The sequence below is a fragment of the Ramularia collo-cygni genome, assembly GCF_900074925.1.
Source record: "Ramularia collo-cygni strain URUG2 genome assembly, contig: RCC_scaffold02, whole genome shotgun sequence".
Taxonomy (NCBI): domain Eukaryota; kingdom Fungi; phylum Ascomycota; class Dothideomycetes; order Mycosphaerellales; family Mycosphaerellaceae; genus Ramularia; species Ramularia collo-cygni.
The window spans coordinates 788,725-810,232 of NW_019716256.1; the positions used below are offsets into that span (position 1 = coordinate 788,725).

The 21,508-nt window shown below is 51.4% G+C and overlaps 8 protein-coding genes; 4 read left to right on the forward strand and 4 right to left on the reverse strand.

Moving 5' to 3' along the window:
- Nucleotides 1-28: 28 nt before the first annotated feature.
- On the reverse strand, nt 29-685 carry RCC_01857 (probable C-8 sterol isomerase; the record flags this gene model as incomplete). The annotated part of the gene is made up of 1 exon (XM_023767142.1): nt 29-685. The coding sequence occupies one exon, from the start codon at nt 683-685 to the stop codon at nt 29-31; it is 657 nt and encodes a 218-aa protein (XP_023622910.1).
- Nucleotides 686-1,694: 1,009 nt separating this feature from the next.
- RCC_01858 (uncharacterized protein) lies at nt 1,695-3,387 on the forward strand (the record flags this gene model as incomplete). XM_023767143.1 has 4 exons in its annotated part: nt 1,695-2,422; nt 2,479-3,122; nt 3,176-3,184; nt 3,251-3,387. 4 exons carry the CDS (start codon nt 1,695-1,697, stop codon nt 3,385-3,387), a joined length of 1,518 nt encoding a protein of 505 aa, XP_023622911.1.
- A 562-nt stretch (nt 3,388-3,949) lies between these two features.
- Nucleotides 3,950-5,588, forward strand: RCC_01859 (uncharacterized protein; the record flags this gene model as incomplete). XM_023767144.1 has 2 exons in its annotated part: nt 3,950-4,999; nt 5,052-5,588. 2 exons carry the CDS (start codon nt 3,950-3,952, stop codon nt 5,586-5,588), a joined length of 1,587 nt encoding a protein of 528 aa, XP_023622912.1.
- Nucleotides 5,589-6,546: 958 nt separating this feature from the next.
- On the forward strand, nt 6,547-6,942 carry RCC_01860 (uncharacterized protein; the record flags this gene model as incomplete). Its single annotated transcript, XM_023767145.1, has 1 exon — nt 6,547-6,942. The coding sequence occupies one exon, from the start codon at nt 6,547-6,549 to the stop codon at nt 6,940-6,942; it is 396 nt and encodes a 131-aa protein (XP_023622913.1).
- An 805-nt stretch (nt 6,943-7,747) lies between these two features.
- Nucleotides 7,748-8,573, reverse strand: RCC_01861 (uncharacterized protein; the record flags this gene model as incomplete). XM_023767146.1 has 2 exons in its annotated part: nt 7,748-8,277; nt 8,540-8,573. The coding sequence occupies 2 exons, from the start codon at nt 8,571-8,573 to the stop codon at nt 7,748-7,750; spliced, it is 564 nt and encodes a 187-aa protein (XP_023622914.1).
- Nucleotides 8,574-10,750: 2,177 nt separating this feature from the next.
- On the forward strand, nt 10,751-11,734 carry RCC_01862 (uncharacterized protein; the record flags this gene model as incomplete). The annotated part of the gene is made up of 1 exon (XM_023767147.1): nt 10,751-11,734. The coding sequence occupies one exon, from the start codon at nt 10,751-10,753 to the stop codon at nt 11,732-11,734; it is 984 nt and encodes a 327-aa protein (XP_023622915.1).
- Nucleotides 11,735-11,874: 140 nt separating this feature from the next.
- RCC_01863 (related to ATP-binding cassette transporter protein YOR1) lies at nt 11,875-16,055 on the reverse strand (the record flags this gene model as incomplete). XM_023767148.1 has 5 exons in its annotated part: nt 11,875-13,495; nt 13,637-14,460; nt 14,513-14,676; nt 14,739-15,997; nt 16,051-16,055. 5 exons carry the CDS (start codon nt 16,053-16,055, stop codon nt 11,875-11,877), a joined length of 3,873 nt encoding a protein of 1,290 aa, XP_023622916.1.
- Nucleotides 16,056-19,895: 3,840 nt separating this feature from the next.
- RCC_01864 (related to RTA1 domain protein) lies at nt 19,896-21,125 on the reverse strand (the record flags this gene model as incomplete). XM_023767149.1 has 6 exons in its annotated part: nt 19,896-20,073; nt 20,136-20,253; nt 20,305-20,452; nt 20,506-20,737; nt 20,791-20,894; nt 20,949-21,125. The coding sequence occupies 6 exons, from the start codon at nt 21,123-21,125 to the stop codon at nt 19,896-19,898; spliced, it is 957 nt and encodes a 318-aa protein (XP_023622917.1).
- Between the last annotated feature and the right edge of the window lie 383 nt (nt 21,126-21,508).

A 21,508-nucleotide genomic window follows, 5' to 3' on the forward strand; every position in this document is an offset into this window, starting at 1 on the left:
AGTGACTCCCACATCGCTTTTCGCCCGCCTATAACTTGAAGCGCAACAAATTCAACACCATCTCTCTCCCAGTCACCCACGTCGTCCTCCACAGAGTTGGAAAGTCCAAGGTACTAGTAAAAGTATCGGCATACCCAAACCCAAGCATAGGAGGAATCCAACCCCGCGCATATTCCAACGCAAAACACGCCTCATCCATTTTATACTGCTTGACATCCCCCCGACGCAAATGATGCACACTCCCCTGAGGATAAACCTCCGGCTCATAGGATCCAGGACTATAAGCGAATTGCGTGCCGCGAATAATATGGAAATAATCGTCCGCGGTATGACGACCCGTATGTCCCTCAGTTCCAATCGCCGTCCCGAAAATTATGAGATATWCGGTTATGGAGGCGTGGATTATGTACATTCCTCCCATTGCTCCGCCGGCGTTGTTGAAGATCCATTCTTCGGAGGTGCTTAGGTGGGGTTGCACTGTGGGGATTTCGCGGAGTTGGGATACGATGCTGGATACTACGGACTCGGTGTGGTTTCCATGTTGCTCGATGGCATTGAGGGAAATTTTGTGGAGTTGCTCCGGTGTGAAGATGTAGAATTGTTCCAGGTTGGCTTCGAGGATGGTGTAGATTCCGTAGAGAATGGCTGCGAGAAGGACCCCGACTGAAAGTTTGGCGTAGCCCATGGCTGGGAAATGACTGTGGTGTATGTGTCTCTCAAAATGGCCGCGTTCACGGTGTTGAAGTCATTGTTGATTTTTGTTTCGTCGTACGAGACTTTTGTCTACTTGATGAAAGCACATCGTACGAGACTTTGATTGACCCGGCGCCGGCGTGCATTTTCCGCCGCTACTTCTTGACGGCGCGAGATTAGAGCCCCACCGATTAAGCGAGCAAGTTATTGTATCACGTCCTTCTTCATCAACAACCACTTACACGCGACTTCCTTCTCTGCATGTCAATTGAAGGTAGAATTTCTCGACAACGCACTCCGCCACGTGAAAGAGTCATGTTGATAAGCTAGGGCTGAGGAGTCCGGGAAGCTGAGAAGCCGGACGACCAGTCTAGAGCTCCTCCYGACCACGGCTTCACGTTGATCCGCCATGAATACGCCCAAACCCCGTACAGCTCTTCAATACAAGGCCCAATTCAGGAATCTACGGTCTGCATTCCAATTAGTCTCCCATGAAAATATTCAAGGATACGATGGATCGCGGATCCCTCACATGCAATATTGAAATCTACGATAGGATCCTTCGCTCGCCCTGCAGGAGGGCATGACGGGTTCGCAGGACCCAGGGCCGTGAGTATGTGATCTTCTCCCGCATCGTCTTCTTTCATGCTTCGCAAGTTCTCCAGTCTATCAATCCGTCAATCCCCATCCCACCCCACCCCTTGCCATCCCATCCCCGCGACAGCCCTGATATGCGTAGGATTACACCCCGTACCTGCTTGTGGCCGCTGGTAGGATGCATCTCCATTGCATTCGCCCTCTCCATCGGGCTCACCTACCGCTCCAACACTCACTGCTTCGCGGGCACGTGCGGAGAGACTTTGTTCCCGTTCCAAGCACGAATTCATGTCGTGGTTTGGTATATATGGCTGTCACTATCGGTCGCGCTGCTTGGGCTTCGCGCCTTCCAGCCTCGCGTTCGTTTGTTGGTAGCCAAGACGTTGGGAGTGGAGGTACCATTGATGGGGAAGCAGCTTCGAATCAGCGGTATTGTTCTCGTCTTCTGGGTTCTGTCACTCTATGGCATTCTCATTGGAATCTGGTGGATCCGCCTGCGGGACTACTTTGGCGAACGCGGAGCTGGATTGCCTGGTAACAACATTGTCGCCGCGGTCGCCATGACCGGCCATCTGTCTGATGTCTCGATGGGTATGGTCCTCCTACCTGTTTCCAGACACAGTGCACTGGCATCCTTTTTCAAGCTGTCACCTACGACAACCTACAGCTTCCACATGACTATGGCATATATCCTCTTTGGGCTTGTCGTTATACATGGCTCTCTTTACGCCGATTGGGCAGCTTTGTGGAACCAGGATAGAGATCGCTTCCGGCCGATATTACCCATACTGAATCCGACCTACTACTACAACGAGACGTGGCCGGGAAATCGCTCGTCGCTTGGGGTCTGGCGTGCATCCTTGATCTTTACGGGCAGCATCTCGTCATTGATCATGCTGGTGATGTTCCTCACCAGCTTTCCAGCGATAAGACGGAAGTACTTCAACGTCTTCTACTTCTTTCACCTGCTTGGAATCGTTGCGGTGGTCATTATTTGTTTGCACGCGAGTACGATGTTCTACTGTACCATCCCGGGGCTTTCGATGTGGATTCTGGACTGGTCAATGCGGGTGTTTGAGCTGCGCCAGAAACTAGACTCGCGCCTTCGTTCGCTCGGAAATGGCTGGTACAGGTACTTCATTCATCACTACTCACCATGCCAGTCAAATGTGAAGCTGACGATTATAGCTTGACGCTCCCTCTCCCCCGTAAGAGACTCTCTGGCTGCGCATGTCATTCGCCTCTCGCCCATTTCTATATCCACCATTCCGAAAGTTCATTGACTGAGATACATCCCTTTACGACAATAACGCACCTGGCCTCGAAGAAATCACTTCCAGCAGACAAAGAGTCCATCGACATCCAGTTCCTCTTCCGACGAATGGCGCACGCAGCTCCAAAAAAGGCAACACAGTGGACAAACAAGCTCGGCGCGTTGGTCGACGAGGAGAAGGTCGAGACGTCGCGCCGAAATAGTCAATACACACTGCCTTCCGCATCACCAATCTTGGACGATCTGACAGATGATGCAGTCGCAACAACTCTGAGATTGGAGGGACCATACTTCACTCCGGCCAATCCAGAATTGTACAGGACAACTGTCTGTCTCGTGGCAGGCACTGGTCTCAGTGGAGCGATAGCCATTGCCGCAGCGTTCCAAGCTCAAAGGTCTCTACCACGATCAGAGTGGAAGGCAGCTCCACGAGCTGTTCCAGCAACAGCCGGCGCGGCGTGTACAGTGGTTGCAGCTAATGGGCCATTGTACTGGACCCGTTGCATAGTAATCTGGACGGTGCGGGAAAGTGACTATGTCGATGTTTCCTACATCACAGGTAAGTTTGGAAATTCCCATACATCTACCTACTACGCTGACGACGATTCACAGGAATGGAATGTGAAGGATTGGAATTTCGAGTCCACAAAAYTGGAGGAGGAAGACCTCGTCTTGATACGCGGAAAGCTTTGGAGGAAATTTGTGGAAGTGAGGCACAGGATACTTGGTGCTATATTTCTGGCCCTGGGGGCTTCATCGCTGGTGCAGAGACTGTTTGTAATGAGATCAAGGGCCTCAGTTACTTTGCGGCAAGATGGGATTGAATTGTCTTTGGGTGGTAGTAATGATGATACGACTTTACGACTTTTCGATCTGCCTTGCTGCTTGCTGGTTGGTTGCGTGAAGCACATGTCGTTGATGGGCGTGTGCAAAATAATACAGCACCTATACGCGTCAGACGTTACTTAAATCCACAGAGTTCTCTCGAGTATTTCAGCTCTGGTGAGCGAATCGATTCTCGGCATAATCACCGTGGAATCGGAATCTTAGGCCATTAGGAATAAATTCCGATGGGAAGAGATGCGGAAGACCTTCACCTGTCTAATTGTCGCCCATCAAACACGTCTGTTGATTTCCCGCTGAAAACAGTCTTGAGCTGAATGTTCCTCGTGCGAAACTATTCATGCATGATTTTGATTTTGATGCAAAAGAAAGCTTGAAGCCAATGGAAGAAGTCTAGGAAGATCGATACCTCTATCCTACGCCGCCGGCCCGAACTCCGTCTGCACGGACTATCTCCGTAGATACCTACTGTATCATTCACCCACCTTTCCCGCAAAGTTTCCAATCGAAACATCAGAGGACACAATGGACTCATGACATCCAATGGACGATGCTTCACCACCCGGCAGCGCGCCGACGCTGGTATCGGGACCCGTCTCCGACCATGAACGGAGACTCAGCGTTGGAGCTCCAGCTTCGAGCTCTTCCGGACTTTCTGACGCGCCTAATATGCCCGCCACCGCTGGAGCGACAGAAGCAGGAGCTGCAATGGATTTGAGCCCGGACTCAGCAGAACTTGCGACAACAAACCCACCAGAGCAAACTGCTCAGTCATCTACTAGCAATGTCGAGGCCAATGTGGGAACTGCGGCTAATGCAGGTACGCCGGAGTGGACTGTCGCCGATGACCAGAGCTCGACCATGATGGCGACACCTGCACAATTTCCTGCCACTTCAGACACACCAACGCGAGGAGGAGTGCGAGTGCGAGCACGGGGCGTGGGCCGTGGCAGAGGCGGTGGTCGTCCTCGAGGCAGTAGAGCTCGTGGTCGAGGTGTCGGGTCTGCAGGACCAGGACCCGCTCTTAACGGCAACGGCGATGCAATGGCAACACCACTTGGAAGTGGTGTGCAAACCCCGGTGCTGGTCAAACCTCGAGGCAGAGGCAGGGGTGGTGGTCGACCGAGGGGAAGCAGAGCACGCGGTGGTGGACGCGGCGGCAAGAGGAAACGAGAGGATGGGGAAGACGACGAAGACKACGATGATGATTCGGACTCCAGCGAAGTTACTCCCATCGCGACGATGACGAAGTCAGGCCGGTCGGTGCAGAAGCCCACCAGCTTTGTACCGCCGCCGCCATCACCTGTAAATACCAACAAGAGAAAACGACCGTACGCTCGACGCAATCCGGAAGCGGCAGTCTGCAAGGTGTGCTTGCGTGGTACTAGTCCTACCACCAACATGATTGTCTTCTGCGACGGATGCAACATGGCATACCATCGGTACTGTCATCAACCACCAATCGATCAAGCTGTGATTGATGAGGTGGATAAGGAGTGGTTTTGCAGACATTGCGAGAGCGAGAGGGTATTGCCCGTTCCTGAGGCTGAAGTTGCGAGCTTTGTTAGTGTCGAGGGAGCAACGGCTGAGCAGGTGAGGCCATTGTTTCGTATGCAGATTGTTGTTATATTGACCCCCTTCTCAGCGGCAACAATACTTTTCGAAGCTGGCTCCCGGCGTCATGATCACATTACTAACAAGAATCACGACCTTGCATCCCGACTTACCTGTATTTGCACCGAGCTTCAAGGCCAGTCTAGATGGTGTAGCAACAGAGGGTGCTTCAGTAAATGCATCCACCGCACAGGCGTCTTCTTACATGCCTCCGGCGCCTATCAATGGGGTGGTCAAAGATCCATATGCTTCGGCGATGCCTCCACCGCCTCCGCAGCCCAGCTTCGGCCAATCTCATACATCTTCATCAATAGCGGGTCCATCAAGAGCTCCCGTCGAGGCGCCTGAGGAGTACTATGGTCCCGATGTGCATCCAACAAAATACCCTCGACCTGGTCAAGGTCTCATGTCTACCTTACCTCCCGACAAGGATGATCTGCARTGGCTTGTGGAGGACGATAAGTTCGGTGCGTTCACTCATCTCTATCAGCCTGATCCGACCATCGATGCTGCGACTGCGACTGGCCATGCTAGGGCGGATGCCAGTGGTGCTGGAAGTGTTGTGTGAAACATTTTGGGCACAGGGGAGCAGACATGACCCGAGTACGAATTATGATGTATCACTATTGAGCTACTGTATGAAGGCATGGCCAGCGTCGATATAATATAGCGTTGGAGATCTTTTGTGGTCGTTTAGCGTTGCTTCCCTACTGCTGTCGAACTGTTTAACAGCAGCGTCGGATCATTTGTGATGTATTCTCTGGCAGATGCTAGGAAGATTTTGATGACTTTCACAGTATACACAAACATTCCTATTATAAGAAAGCAACGATATAAGGTCCACCCTTCTGCTTCACAAACCAAACAAAGGACTTGCATGAGAGCCAAAAAGATCCATTGATATGCACATATTATCCATGATTAGTCTCCAACGACTTCGCTGCACCGTATGCTGCATGACAACAACAAACAAAAGACGTTCGAGAAACGATGCACTACCCCAACCCTAACCCCGATATTAAAACTGCATACAGGCAGCGGAGCACGGTCCGATCCATCCCCACAATTACCAAGAAGACGACGGGGAGCAAGCTTCGATCTGTGCATGTTGGCATCTCGATTAACTTATGCTTCGACAGGCTCGCCGAGGAATACATCCAAGATTTCATATTGCTCTTGTCTGAGAGGCTGCAAGGCAAGAGAGAGATAAGACTTTTGGCAAACAAGATCGCCGCGCGTTATCGTCGGCGGTCGAACCAGCAAAAACGCCAGCGGTCGATCTTTGTAGTTACGACATCGAATGTCTTTACGTCACCACCACGTACAGTAAAGCAAGCAAGGAGAGCAGCGAACTGGTCTTTGTCAACCTAGTTTATCAAAGACAGCCAGCCCGTCATCAAGTTTTCTTCCCCCCAATTATTTGCTTGTTGTCATCATTTCCCATTAATCGTCTTCGACAAGCAATTCGTTCTATTCATCAAGGACATTCATTCCCACAGATCATCAGCATTGTCAAAGTCATCAACATGTTCCTCCTACGAACGACCGCCCGTCAACAACCCAGATTCCTGGTTGCAGCAACACGTGCTCCAGCTCCAGGCCTTGGATTCATCAGTAAACGATTCAATAGCAGCGACTATGGTTCCGGCGAACACAACAATTTGAAGAACCCAAAAGCAGACCATGAACATCCCGGCCCTCCACCTCCCAACACAAACAACAAAGGAGGAGCTCCTTCTTCTTCTTCGCAGGAGAATTCAACTAGTCAGAAGTCGGAGAGTGGTGATGGTGGGGAGAAACCAAAGCCGAAGATCTTGAATGCCAGTCCCCCGAAATCTGGTGAAGAGCCTGAGGATGTTAAGAAGCATAATGAGGAGATGGCGCAGAGGGCTGAGCGGCCTGTTGAGGGACAGAAGAATTAGGGTTGTTGAGATGTTGGGGAGTGTGAGGTTTTAGCAAGCTTGCTGGAATGGTGCGTAGGGCATGTTTTGGGGTGGGTATTGGTCACAAGCTAATACCGTCTTCAAGAAGTTGTGATGGCAAGTGAAAGGAGGGTCGTCTCACAAGGCTCTCTCGCGGGCCCCGTGTATAAGAGAAGATGAACTGTATGATAAGTGGCGAAGGAAGCAAGGAAGGAAGGATCAACAGGACAAGGATGGAGACGGCAGATGGAGCAGGAGCGATGTTTTCCTGAAATCGCCTTGACCGTCAACTTGAAAACATGAACGGAAAGGATGGATGGCCAGCAAGCAAGCAAGCAAGCAGTAATGACAGAAACCCTGCGATTGTACCAGTAATCATTTGTAACCTTAAGGTACATTCAGAAATACATGAAGCACCCGTCCAGAGTCTTGAGTATCGGTCTCTACGCGTCATGACATTCCATGGGCATGAGCATCGAGACTGACCTGCAAAGACGCTCCTCAACTTTATGGACGTTCGTGCTGATTCAAAGGCGATGCTGAACGAAGCTCACACAATAGGGAATTTGATACCGCGTTTTGATCACTTTTCAATTCATTTCGCGTATAATAGCAACAAACAAGCTACTATACACTTGAGGACAACCATCCAACAATGAGGCTTTTTGGAGATACCAGTCCATCGCCGTCCCAGCCCGTGTCCTGCGCCGTCCTTGTTGCCATATCCCATTCGTGGTCGTCATCCCAGATCAAAGTATCAGCGTGCGTTCCGCTGCTGCATGTTGAAGCGTCGCATGGAGTGGCACTACTTGGATGCATTTCTTCCAGACCGGCGTGGCTCGCCTGATTCGGTGGCAGCCTTCTTTGGGGCCTTTTTCTTCGCGTCCTTCTTGGGAGCACTCTCGTCGTGGGCCTTCTTTGCAGGCCGACCCTTCTTCTTAGGAGCTTCATCAGTCTTTTGCTTCTTGGCGTCACCTTCCTCCTCCTCGTCCTTCTTCTCTTCGGCGGTCTCCTCAGCCTTGCGCTTGTCGCCAGTTGAAGCATCGCCATTCTCCTTCTTCTCGGACTCGCCGTTCTCCTTCTTCTCGGCATCGCCATTCTCCTTCTTCTCGTCCTCGTCGCCCTCCTTCTTGTCACTTGACTTGTCGACGGTGACCTCGGAAGCCTTCTTCACGACGTCGTGTCCCTCATCGCGCTGGATGTAGACGGCCGGGTTGCCCTCCTCGCCTTTCTTGGAGACGGTGTTGCCATTCTTGGTCTCCATGTCAACTGTACCCGATTCCTTGACCTCGGTGACTTCACCGCCGGGGCGTCCACCTCCCCATTGGTAGGAGACTACGCGCAAGATTCCGTGTTAGCCATTGTTCCAGAAAGGTAAGGGACAGGCGATGGAACGGAGCACGTCCCAACCCATCCGCCCGCGAGAGCGGATGCATGCACGCGATGACTAAGCCGCATGTTCCTGAGCTCCGCTTCGCGCAGGGCCTTGGTAAGACGCGCCTGGCCCAGCTTTGGCAGCGAGAAGGCGGAGACGCGGCGCAAGCGGTCGCGGGAGCTCAGGAAGGGCCATGCGACCGCGATCATGGGGAGAGCGTACCTTGGTCGCCTTCTTTGATTTCCTTGTCGGCCATTGCGAGTTGGATTCGGCGGTTGAAGCTGCTGCTCTTGGCGCAAGGCGGATGGTGAGCTGATTTGGCGCGGCGCAAAGGGTTGAGTGCTAATTATGCCGTCGCGTGGTGGAATAGAAGGTGATGTGGTGCAGGTGTAGTGGAGTGTGTGTTGATGGAAAGAGAGAGGAAGAGAAGAGAGAGGGCATTGGGTAGTTGGAACCAGCCACACATCGGGGTCCTTAGAGCTTCGAGTCTCGTCCGGGGTAGGCCATGACGCCAGTACGGTGGTGATCGAATTGTGCTTTGCAAAGTGCCAACAACATCGCATGAAAACACCTTTGGAGAGCTTTCTATGCCTTTGACAATCACATGCACGTCCGTCACGAAGGTGTGGCATGCACCATCACTTCATGTACCGCTCGTTTCCAAAGGGTTAGGTACACCCCAACTGCCCGCTTTCCACCTTCCTTCCACCTCGTGGATCGATTGTTGAAGCGCAGTGCAAAACATGGCACTTCACTACGCAGCTTGTCTGGCGGAAAGGAGGTGAAGTAGGACACCACGTCTGACCTGATATTACAGAAGCCATTCGGCCTGGGATTCCGCTTGCCCCGGGCATCAATTAGAACACGCGACTCCACTTGGTCATACCCTTTCGTGGAGGCAAAGGAGAGATTCCTAGACCCCGACTGACCATCTAGATCTCACCCAGTCTCCCAGCACCTCCTGTTCACATCCCACGCTTTCTGGCACATGTGCCGTCTATGAATTCAACACGTTTACACCCTCAAGGGTCGTCGTCAATTAATTTAGGATCCGGATCCGAAGCCGTTGCAACATCCGTGCTGCCCTGCGCGATTTCCAACACAACCACACTTCTACCTTCACATTCTGCCACGACTTGGTACGTCCGTTGTGTATGCAGAAACCGCCCGTTATGTGCAGAAACTGGCCGTTGCGTCTGCAGAAAACACTCCGCGTTCTGGTCTCGATTGTCTGCCCCGGCGGCTTGAATCCAGCACAGAAGAGCAGAGATTCAGACAGTGGCTAGGCATCCCACAGAGCCCATCCAGGCACCCTACCATTGCACAGCGTGGTATGAGACCGTCAATATTCATACGAATGAGTATCTCGTAGCAGCGGAACCCCGAGTACGCTGCCGCTCCATTGGGATCTGCGACGACACAGCGTGTCTACGTATTCTTCAAACCACCCCGCTTCCACGCGTCCATGCGTTAGGACATTGCAGTGGAAGTTCAGGGTACGACATTCCAACGTCTTTACGTCCTCGCGACGAGCCATCACAAAGGTGTGCCGTCGACCAGGGAGGAGCTGGTTCGTTCAACGATATCGATCTTTACCCCCCAACCATTTCCTATTCCATCCAGCCCGTTCCTCTTCTGCATCCACCCACTTACTCTTTCTGTCTATTGCTCTTTTTTGGCCTTCGGGTCCCTGACTTTCGTTTTCTTTGGCTTTCTGGTTATATACGCGCTCTCTTCTCACTAATTTATCATGCGCGCGGCTGCAGTTTTCGCGCTTTTCGCGCTGGCAACAAGATCCACTGCCATCTTCTGTTTTGTTAGACAGTAAGTATAACGAAGTGTGGAAGGCATAGGGCGTGTACCGAGGCTCCTCTATTGACCTTCTACCTCCAAGACATATGCTGATCTCCATCCTTCGCTTTCAGAAAGAAGTGTCTTCCGGGTGTGGAGCTCAGTCTCGACTACGATCAGCTACCCTCACTGTTAGGCGTCAGCGTTACACAAACAGTCGAACTTGCCAAGACGGGAGCTTCGAGTGCATCACCTACTGTGATGCTGAATGAGACAAATCCAGTACATGTGGTCGAAACGAGATCTCCTCAGCTAGCATCACGTGCGACAACGACGAGATACAATACACTTCTATCAATTCCGACTCCGGGAGTACTTGCAACACCCTCTGCACCGCTGGCGGCGCTTGGGTTGCCTGAGTCACCCCCACAACCAACCTCGAAATCAGTACAATCACGAGACCCGATTCCCACTCCGGAAGCAGCACGTGCATCCTTGCCTGTACCTGCACTACCAGGCCTAATAGCACCAATAATCCCGCCAGCACCATTGATTCCAGCGAACCCGTCACCAATAGTACCGGCAGTTCAGGCAGCCCCAGCTCCTATGGTCGCAGCACTCCCGGCATCGGCACCAGCAGCAATGGGGCCCATTCCTTTCGCTTCTCCATCGTCGATTGTGCCCGACTCCATTCGGAATCTCATTCCACGTGGCGACGAAAAGATTTACGGAGCCGCTGGATGTTATTCAGGTTCATGTGTCACTGAATCGGCTGATGCCGATTCTCAAAGAAAGGATCAAGCATCGCATGCATCTCATAACTCCGAAAATTCCACTCAGCCCCTGCCTCACAAGACCCACGCGTTGCCTATTCCCAGTCTTAACGTCGAGTTTCCGAGATTTCCGCTAGGCCCAGCAGTCCTACAAGTACCAGGTTCGGCCATCGAGGCTCCTATATTCAACCTCACTACGAAAGCCTTCACTGTGGTGTTCTCGTTGCATACCGCGGGGAGCTCCGTCACTTCCGCCACGGCCAAGGAAGTGGACTGCACGACGACCCTCACGGAGTGGATCACTGTCACTCCGACCAGTACATCCAACGCGCTGAAGTATACTTCGGCGCACAAGGAGACCCACCAAGTCCTGCTGCCGAAGCCTTCAGGCCCTCAAACCAAGACAGAAGCAGTTCTATTACCGAAGCCGTCAGCATCTCATACACAGACTCCGGCAGTCGTCAGTATGATTTTGACCGTCGAGACTTTGCTACCGGGTCCAACTTCCACGTCATTCTCAACAGTAGCATCTTACACACCTCTTCAGAAGCCCGCTGAGCTGCCTCCAAGCTCTCACATCTCCAGCCAATACAAATCTGGGTCCTACAACGCGCCTTCCAACACAGCCGCGACCCACTCAGCCGAAGACCTCATGCTGGTGGTAACGAAGCCTACAAGATACGTTACTCCGATCCCTGTAGCACAGCCATCTTGGAGTAGAATACAGAACTCCTCATCGACGGGAATGGCTAAACCCCAACAGCCTGAACAATACATGGGTGCTGCGGTTACCAACTCCCTTGATGTGGTGTTTCTCATAGTAGCTGGAGTAGCTGCTTTGATGACCATTTGACCGGCTTGATATGGGGTCTGTCCATGAGTCGAAAGGCTGTATATCTCATAGTGTCTTTTCTATCTATCTGTAGCATTCTTCATAAAAGCAACATGATACCTTAGCTTTCACATTCTCCTTATACGCGTCAGTAACCAACCTCACAGATCTCCATAGACAATACCACTTTGCTCGCACATCTCTCTGAACATGCCGCCTCTCCTCCACAACTCCACCGGCGTACCCATTTCCGCAACTTGCCCAGCATCCATAGCACACACTCTATCATAATTAACCACGGTCTTCAATCGATGCGCAATACACAACAGCGTCCGACCTTGCAGACTCGATCGAATAGTCTCCTGGATGCGTTCATCCATTTCCAAATCAATAGAAGAAGTCGCCTCGTCGCAAATAACAATCCTGCTGTCGCGGACGAGTACACGTGCCAAAGCCAGCAATTGTCTCTGACCGAGAGAGAAATTGAGACCGTCTTCCTCTACACTCGAATCGAGATGTACGCCGAAAGTGCGGGAAATACCATTGGCATCCTCTGTGTCTGCAAGGAGATGGACCTGTCTTAAAGCAGACCATAGCTTGAGGTCGGAATACTCATTGAAAGGATCTAGGTTACTTCGTACTGTTCCCTGGAATAGTGCTGGGTCTTGCGGGACGATGGAGAACCGAGAGCGGAGGTCGTGGAGGGCTAGAGTGGAAATATCGATGCCGTCAATGGTGATGCTTCCGCTTGAGAGCTCTGTTAGGCGGAAGAGGACATTGGCGATCGAGGACTTGCCTGCGCCTGTGCGGCCAATAATGGCTACGCGCTCCCCTCCGGCTATTGACATGTCGAGGTCTTTTAACACGAGGGGTAGATTGTCGCGGTATCTCATTTGCACATTGGCGAAGGTGATTTGACCATGTACGGGCCACGAAGACTCCAAAGATGTCTCGTCGTCGTTTAATGGCTCCTGTGCGAGGTTCGTGCCATAGTAGTGGAGGCGTTCCGTGGAGTTCATCGAATTCTCGACTTCTACCATTTGTCTGACCAGGAACTGGACCATTTGCACAATGGCGAGCATGTATGAAAACACCAGTCCAGAGACGCTAGGGTTGATGGTGGTTCGCAGCGCGACCATTGAGATGCCAGCTACCATCACCAGTAAATTTGAAACAATATCCAGTCTCATGTTGAGCCATCYCTCATCGGCAAATGTTAGATAGTATGCAGAGTTGAAGTCGTTGATGGTACCTCGAAGGGCACTAGTGAAATGTCCTTGAAGTTCGTAGGCACGAATGCTAGGGATGCCAGTGATAGCCTCACTAAAGCGAGCAAACATTGTCGATCTGAGATTTGCTTCATAGCGTTTGATCTCCCTCGCGGACGATCTGTAATAGGCGGTGACGTAGAGGAACATCAGCAGCCCAGGAAGAAGAGCTATGCCAGCCCAGTGGAAGAAGACGATAAAAAGTGTACAAACACTGACTATCATGGACAGGTTGAACATGTACTGCCTCAGGGCGWCGGAAATGTTGTTGTCCAATACCTCAACGTCGTTGGAAAAGCGGTTCGTGATGCGGCCCAGCGGCGTCGTGTCGAAGAACACGGTGGGCGCTCCCAGGATCTTTTTCATTGCGTTGTCGAATAGTGTTCGGCTTGACCGGGTTCCTAGAATGGAGRGCGACCAAGGGAAGGCGAAAGTAAACAGCAATTGAAGAAAGGCAAGACCGACGTAGGTGGCGACATACTCCCCACGAGTTATGTCGAATCGATGAGACACCCTGTGAGGGGCGAAAGTCAGTAATGTACAAGCCGACTCGAAGTGCTTAGCATRCCAGTAGGTCAACCAAAGACTCGTCGTAATGTTTGCTCCTTGTAACAACAACAAATTTGCAATGGGTATGCCAAAGTTCCACACGGACCCCGAAGCGCGCATGTAGTCCCCGTATAGGGACCACGGGACACTACTCGCGGCGTGCTCTTCGTCTTGCATCAACTGTACGACGCTGATGGATTCCTCTGCGGCAGCGTGCTTCGTGCAGGACGGTTTGACGTGTTCGTCGTTGGTCTTTCCACTCTGTGTCACGTAGGTTAGAAGCTCCCTAAAGCTGTCGTGATTATCGAAAAGATCCTTGAAGGTTCCAGTTGCTTTGACGCGACCCTGATCAATCCAAATGACACGATCACAACGCTCTAGGTAGTGAAGCTGATGTGTCGCCAGGACCCTGCAGCGGTCTTTCAAAAGGCCACAGATTGCTTCCTCAAAGATGTGGCGGCCAACATGGGCATCGACTGCTGAGAGAGGATCGTCCATTAAGATGATCTCGCGGTCGGAGTATATCGCCCTTGCGAGATTGACCCTCTGTTTCTGGCCGCCACTCAGATYGATGCCGCGCTCTCCAATCTCGGTCTTGTCGCCAGCAGGTAGAATGTCAAAGTCTGGCTGTAATGCACATGCATGTACGACTTGGCCGTACCACGCTTCGTCCATTGTCTTTCCAAACAAGATGTTCTCCTGCAGTGTAGCGTTTTGAATCCAAGCGTGCTGTGGACAGAATGCGCGGGAGCCACCAAGATGGACCTCGCCGCTGATCATCCGCATATCGCCTGTCATTCCAGAGAGTAGAGAGCTCTTACCGGATCCCACTGGCCCTATGATAGCGACCAGCTCCGTACGATTGATGGTAAAGTTCATGTCCTGAATAGAGAATGGTTCTCCTCCTGCGGCATCAGCTGCTGGTAGATTCTGCAGCTCAGTGGTCAGCGGGTCATTTCTCTCGAAGTCGAAAAAAGCTCACCACAGATTCTTCCGCATGTCCGCTGGCCGACGCGTTGTGCTCCCACACAAACCCAGCTGCGCGCACATCGATGGCGTGAGGTAGTTGGCTTTCGGTAACGATCATTCTCTGGTGCTCCTCGGCCATCAGGAAGTCCTGTATCCGAGTCATGGAAGCCCAGGCATCTGCAAAGCCGAATCAGCGCGTCTGGACAACATACTGAAGCTTCGTTACTGCTGTCGCTCACCAATCACTTGGCCAATGACCATGGGAAGGATGTTGAATGGTAAACGTAGAGCGTTGAACAATGCAAGCGACGAGAATACACGCGCTGATGTCAGTTCATGTCCTGACAGGGAATAAGTAATGAATGATAGCATTGCGGCGAACACAGGCAGCGAGTAAGAGAAGGCAGTGAGGCCGTTCCGCATCGTTAGCATGCCCTGCGTCAGGGATGTCTCGCGTTGCCGAATGCTCATCAAGTCCTGCAAAAACGCCCGCTCCCAAGCACAGAATTTGACAAAACGGATGGAGTTCAGTATTTCTTGCGTCAGTGACATGCGACTATCCGTGACGCGATTGATGGCTTTTCTGCGAGTTTCGACGGCTTTCATGACCATCACCAAAGGTGGAAGACAGACTACCATGAGGCCGAAACCCGCCAACGCTGAAGATTTCAGGTTCGAAAGCAATATGGCGAGTGAGAGCAAGATTGCAATTGGGGATGTCCAGATCAGATGGCACATGCCGCATGCTTGGTCGATCCTAGAAGAGTCGTTCGCCATCAAGTTCATGATCCGTGCATTCGACCAGGCCTGATCATCGTCGGGGCTGGCGTCAACTCGCTTCTTCCCGTCTCGCGACTGCTGCTCGCTGTGGGGAGGAAGTTTTCCTGTGGTCGAGATGTCGCTCTCGCGGAAGAGTTTTTCTGCGTGCTCCCTTCTTTCGGCCGCATCCGGCTCTCCAGTCTTCTCAGGATCGGAAGATCCAGTCGCCGTTGCATGACCACCGGCTTTCGCCCTGCTCGAAATCCGCAAAGACTTCTCAAAAATAGCCATGACAAGCACTCCGCGAGCCTGACCGCCAACGATGAAGCCATTGTACATGAACTGGTTGACACCCACACTTGATATGATCTGCAGAATCGTGATGGTGAATACCAGTCCAAGACCACGTCCAATGGCTGGGCCGTGAGGAGAATCCGGTGAGACGGACGTCTGTTTTTGGACGATACTGGCGACGTATGCGTCTTGCGCGAATTCTATGAGATAWCGCAGAGTGAAAGGGGACATGGTCTGACAGACCGATGCAACAAGGAGCCATATCCCTCCTATCCAGAACTCCTTCATGAAAGTTGCGTGGATGGCCCGGAGCAAAGGGTTCTTGACAGCTTGGTCAATATTGCGGCTCATGTGACCGTGAAACCTCTCCGCCATCACACCGACTTCGCGATCCGGATTCACCAGCCAGATGTCTTTGAGCTCTAGCGGACGTCGATGACCAGTGCTAGACGCGTATTAGCTTTGCATGTGGAGACGGCGCAGAGATGGGCAACTTGCCGCATAATCGGAGTCATCCATTGAAACGTGAGCCTGCTGAAAAAGCCCGCGCTAGACTCTGGGCAGGCGGATCTGATCTCTGGGATAGGAGGAATTTGCCGCCGGCGTGGATTGAGTCTGGAGAGCCATGTTGGAGGAGTCCATCGTTGAGTTTGCGGGCCCGGCGTACTTGGCCTCGATGAGAATGTGGATTCGGCAGTAACCACGAAGTCCGCCTTTTTTTCCATGATGATCGCTGGGAGGAGATGGCGTACAGGAAGTGGCAGGGAAGTGTTGAGAGGAAGAGAGCGCTACCTTTGCCTACCAAATGGCCTCTGCATGTGCAGGTGGAAAGTCTACTTTGTAGGAGCGGCATCACGTGTGGAAGCGGTTCAGAATTGGAAGAGTTCATGGCGAATCTACCTTCAGCGTGGTGGTACACGGGCAAAGAGTTTATCAATTGACAGTGCGGACCCGGACAACGAAACATATAACTATTGAAAGTGAGTCGAGCAGAAAGGGAAGGAGGAGACGCGGGAGTGGTCGGAACCAGGGGTCGTCCCGTTTCCGGCATCATCCGATTGGCTGCTCTAATGAATTAGCCGACTGCTTATAGGAGGGAGACCGATTTTGCCAACTCCACCTTACGTTCCTACCCGACTTCCATCTATCTTGCCGCCAAGTCTGTCATCGAATCACAGTTCTCTGAATCCACGTGCCACGCTGCTGCACAATACGGAAGCTTTCTTCAAGCATAGTATCGCCGGACCGCCAACCGCACGCTCGTTCGATGAGATAGGAATCTCCTCGATATACTCAGCATTCAACGAGCGAACAACCAATGGCGAGAGTCGCCAACTCTGGTTATCATCTGCCCGACTTGAGCAGATCATTGCTCCATCACTCAAGCAAACGACCATTGTACTTTTATGTGATACAGATTACTGTTCTTGATTGGCAGTTCTCCGCCGGTTGACGACGGCCATCAGGCAAAACCCATCCTCATCGAATAAAGGTTATCTAACATTGTAGGGACTAAGTCTGTTTCTGGAAGTCTTGTGAGACGTCACGCTCTCTGGAATGCACCATCGACAGGAAATGACGAAAGCTATAGGCGCTTCTTCTCTTGGGCCCTCGTCTGGCACATTGAGTGATTGACAATCGCAAAAATCGCTCATATTCCATTCTCATCGTGCACAATTCCAGACGTACGACCGACTCAGATTGAAGCTGCTAGTCGAGGTGCTGACCCCGTGGATCAGATTTGGTTGTATCCAGCCAGATGGAGGGACTCAGTTTACGATCTCAGGGGTTCAAGCTGACTAACGTTTCCAGTCGAGTCTGGCCTACACATGATAGATGGTGGCTTTACGACCACGGCATGCTTGGAATCCAACAGCAATCTGATAGATGGTAAACGTGGCTACATCGAGTGCCGTGATTACTCCATCGAGCAAATCTCTGAAACAACGACTATGTTGCTTCCACCCTTAGTGATCCTATGTGATGTAGGATCAGCGGAGCTGTCCCAGCCTACGGATCGCTACAAGATGGAGCCATCGAGGCGGTATACAAGGATTTTAAGTCGACTGGTCCTCCAGAAAGTATTCCTCGTTTGGTTGCAAACGTAGAGGTAAAAAGACAACGCTTGTTTGGACATGGCCACCGTATCTACAAGCAGACTGATTGAAACCCGTGTAAGATTGATTCGCGCGATGYTTGACGAGCACAACTAGAAAGTCAAAAGCGATCGCTTCCTCAGCGTTGCGCTCGAGGTCGATCGTGTCGCAAATGAAGATGAACACTTAACATCACGAAACCTGAAAGTGAATGCTAAACTATATCGTTACTTTCTTTCCTCTGCACTCGACAGGTTCGTTGAATACTTGTGGTGAATCAAGGTTGACATTCGCTCTCAAGCTTCGAAACGGACATCGTTATCGCAATGGCATCGCTTCCCCGTGTTCCAGGGGTTATGGCTGTCTTTTCCACATTCACTCGTGCAGGGCTCAACTATCCCGATACCGCAATGATTGATAACGAGGATCCGCGAGACGAAATGCCACGGCTCGGTGAAATTGGAGATTGCCGCCTTGCCTGCAGCAGTCAAAGATAGTTCACCTTCTGCAACAACGAAAACAAAACCAAGAGATGACGTTCGACGAGACTGTCAGTTCTATGTAAAACTGTTTCTTCTTGTGCTTTGTGAGTACTTGTTCGCCAGAGTCGTGGTCGATTCATTACAACGAGTCGACAAGCTTCAATATTCTCAGCTCTTGGATATGGAACGACTCTTCAAGGTGTCACGACAACAGAAACTCTCTAGCAATAACATGAAGCTATGCTCTGCCATCTATCCGCCATGGAGTCAAGTGGCGTAGTCTTGAGCGAACCTGGTTATTGTCTGCGGTCCAACTGCGCCTTCCACCTGCCTCGATTGCATTCAAGGGAAGGAGCGTCCACCTTTGTCATCGCTAGAAAGAGCCCCAACTACGTCTAATTCCTCACTTGGGGAAGATATTACACAACACCGCCAGTCAAAATAGTTCCGTCTGCTACTCATACAAGTTCGTAACGGAGATCAGCATATTTTCATATCGCTATCACAACTCGATACACTCAAGCAGCCTTCATAGCGCCGTTCGACTCATCACACGCGATGAATCGTGCCGGAAACCCCGCTGATATTGCRAACGGAGCGCCGGCGGTACATTTCTGCTTGAACAGCGAATGTGGGATTCGAGTGCTTAGGACCGCCCCTGGCTTTCGTCACCTATATTGCTCTTGCCATTGCTACGACCAGGAGTGTCAAAGGATGGCACGTGCACAACAGCATCGAGATGACACGAGGGAGCTATGGGAGAAAGATCGCAAACTCTTCTGCAAAAATGAGAATTGCGGTGTTCCTGCCTATGATCACAAATCGCTTTTCAGAACGGGCCTCTGTCAAAGTTGTTATAAGTATGAGGGAAAACATAACGGCGAACAGCGCATCCCAAAACGGCGTTACGAGGCCTAMGATCWRARGGAAGRCTCGGATTCGCGACGGGATAAAGGCGAAGTCTTCTGCAGAAACGAGAATTGCGGTGTTTCTGCCCGTAATCAAAAATTTCCGTTTCGAAAGGGCCTCTGTATGCCTTGCTATTCGTGGCAGAGARCACATAGCGGCGGACAGCGCATCCCAAAGTGGCGTTACGAGGCCCAAGATCAAAGGGAAGGCTCGGATTCGCGACGGGATAAAGGCGAAGTCTTCTGCAGAAACGAGAATTGCGGTATTCCTGCCCGTGATCAAAAATTTCCGTTTCGAAGGGGCCTCTGTATGCCTTGCTATTCGTGGCAGAGAACACATAGCGGCGGACAGCGCATCCCAAAGCGGCTTAAAGGGGCCAAAGATCAAAGGGAAGACTCGGATTCACCTTCGAAGCGCTCTAAACTCGAGAGTCGACCTAGGTCAAGTCGCGGAGAAGAGATCAATAACGGGAAGTCTAAGACTCCGGGATTTCAAGCTATTAACGCGGTTGAGAATTGGGACGGGAAGCCGGGCATTGATGTGAAGAAAGATGACAGGAAAGAGGATGATAGAGAGGAGAGTAAGGGATCGATGGACATCCGTTATATTTTGAATTAGCATGAGAGCCAGTCGGAGAGCGCAGAGGGAATGGGAATTGTGAAGATGTCGATTCTCCTCGTTACAGATCTATTACCACGCTCGCAAATAGCCTGCTGCATCAAAAAACTGTCAAGTCTCGTGGAGAACCTGATATGCCCTCAGATCGTATCACTTCTGGAGCTAAGCACTTGTCCCACTATCCCTTGGTAGAGTGGCGAAGACAAAGAGCAGTCTGTTCATCGATAGCTTCATACCATTAAGGACCCAGTCTCCCATCAGCTCCGCCAGCATGTTCCAATGAGCCAAGCTTATGATGAGTTGACTCCATCTGCTTTTGACGTCGCAGGCTCCAGTGAATCTCTTCCTCATATCCGAAGCACACTACGCCCGGATGGAAGATGGTCAGAAAAACAGAGGCAATAATAATCATCGGCCTGTATTGGAGTTGTCAGCGTGCTTGCTTCCAGCTGAAGTAGATGGAATCAGCAAAGTATACCCCTCGAGAAACATGAATGTAACTTCATGATTGAAAAGTTCACCTTTGAACCCCGACTGGAGTTCGGCTACTCGGAATACACAACGGATGAAGATCGTGATGGTAGCTATAGCAAGGCCTACAAATGTGTCAGCCATCCATCGTACTGCTCAATTTCGAGGAAACAGACCGAATAGAAAGAGCTTCCATCTCCTCGAGGATCGCAAGCCGGCAGTCCGCTCGTTGAGATGTGGACTTCTCCGTACACGCCAGGCAAGCTCAGCACAGAGTCCCATGAAGAGGATCAATGATACAACCTGTGTGGAGAGCCCAGCAATCTGATCACCATCAGTATCCTCAATGCGCTGCGATCGATGCCCGGAACACTCACCATGACGTTCACACCGATAGCTCTGTCCGGCCTCGTGTCCGCTGTAGCAGCTAATGCTCCACCTACTGCCTGAAGAACCAACGACAGGAAGTCACAAGTTACGAACAAGAGGCTGTAAGTACGTGGCTTTATAGATGATACGTCTTCGCCATAGACGACAACGATATGGCCGAGACACAGGTATATGGCCGCTGCTATGAACGCCGGACCGATGGTCAGGCAGATCAGATATCTGTTGCAATCAGCCRATAATCCAGGTCTTTAGCTAAATTGGGAAATACTCACTCCAGGAATGGATCGAATGGAAACGGGTTGAAGTGCATTTGGATCCTGCCTGCATAGCCTATGATTTCGAGCGCGAGACCGCCGACCATCCCGACGAGATATCCCTTGTCCTGTCAGCCAGTTACTTGATCGCCAAATATGATTCTCTCTGTTCTTACCCATGTTTTGTGCCGGATACCAAGATAGAGTTGTACAAGGAGGATAATTGCAAAGATGGTAAGATAGGTTAGATTGCCCAGCAGCGAGGGAATGTATGTGAGGTGTGCCAATAGGAGAGAACAAGTGCCAACAGTACAGTAGTCTCCCGGGTGTGCGGTGATTTGAGAAGCGTTCATCTTGAGGAATGTTACCGAGATGGGTGATTGAGATGCAGCGCCTTTAGCACGTGTTTGGGAGTTGGAAAGGGACAGCCGAGAGAGCTAGGGGCCACGGGAACTGCTGTGAGCAAACGAGACGTAGGTTTGATTCTTTCTATCAATTTCCGCGTTGTTCTGACCTGCTTGGGGGCTTCGTCCGTGTCGATGGTCCTTTGCCAAGATAGAGCGTAGTTGCGATCCAGCCCAGACTTTCGTGACCAAATCGTAGCCTTCGCAATTGGTGCACCAATCAAGTTCGACCAATGTGTGTCGTAACTTCATGGTCAACAATCCTGAAGAATCAGATAATGGTCAGGAGCTAGTGCTCCTCACCCTCAAGTGTCCTGTGCCGACGATATTCC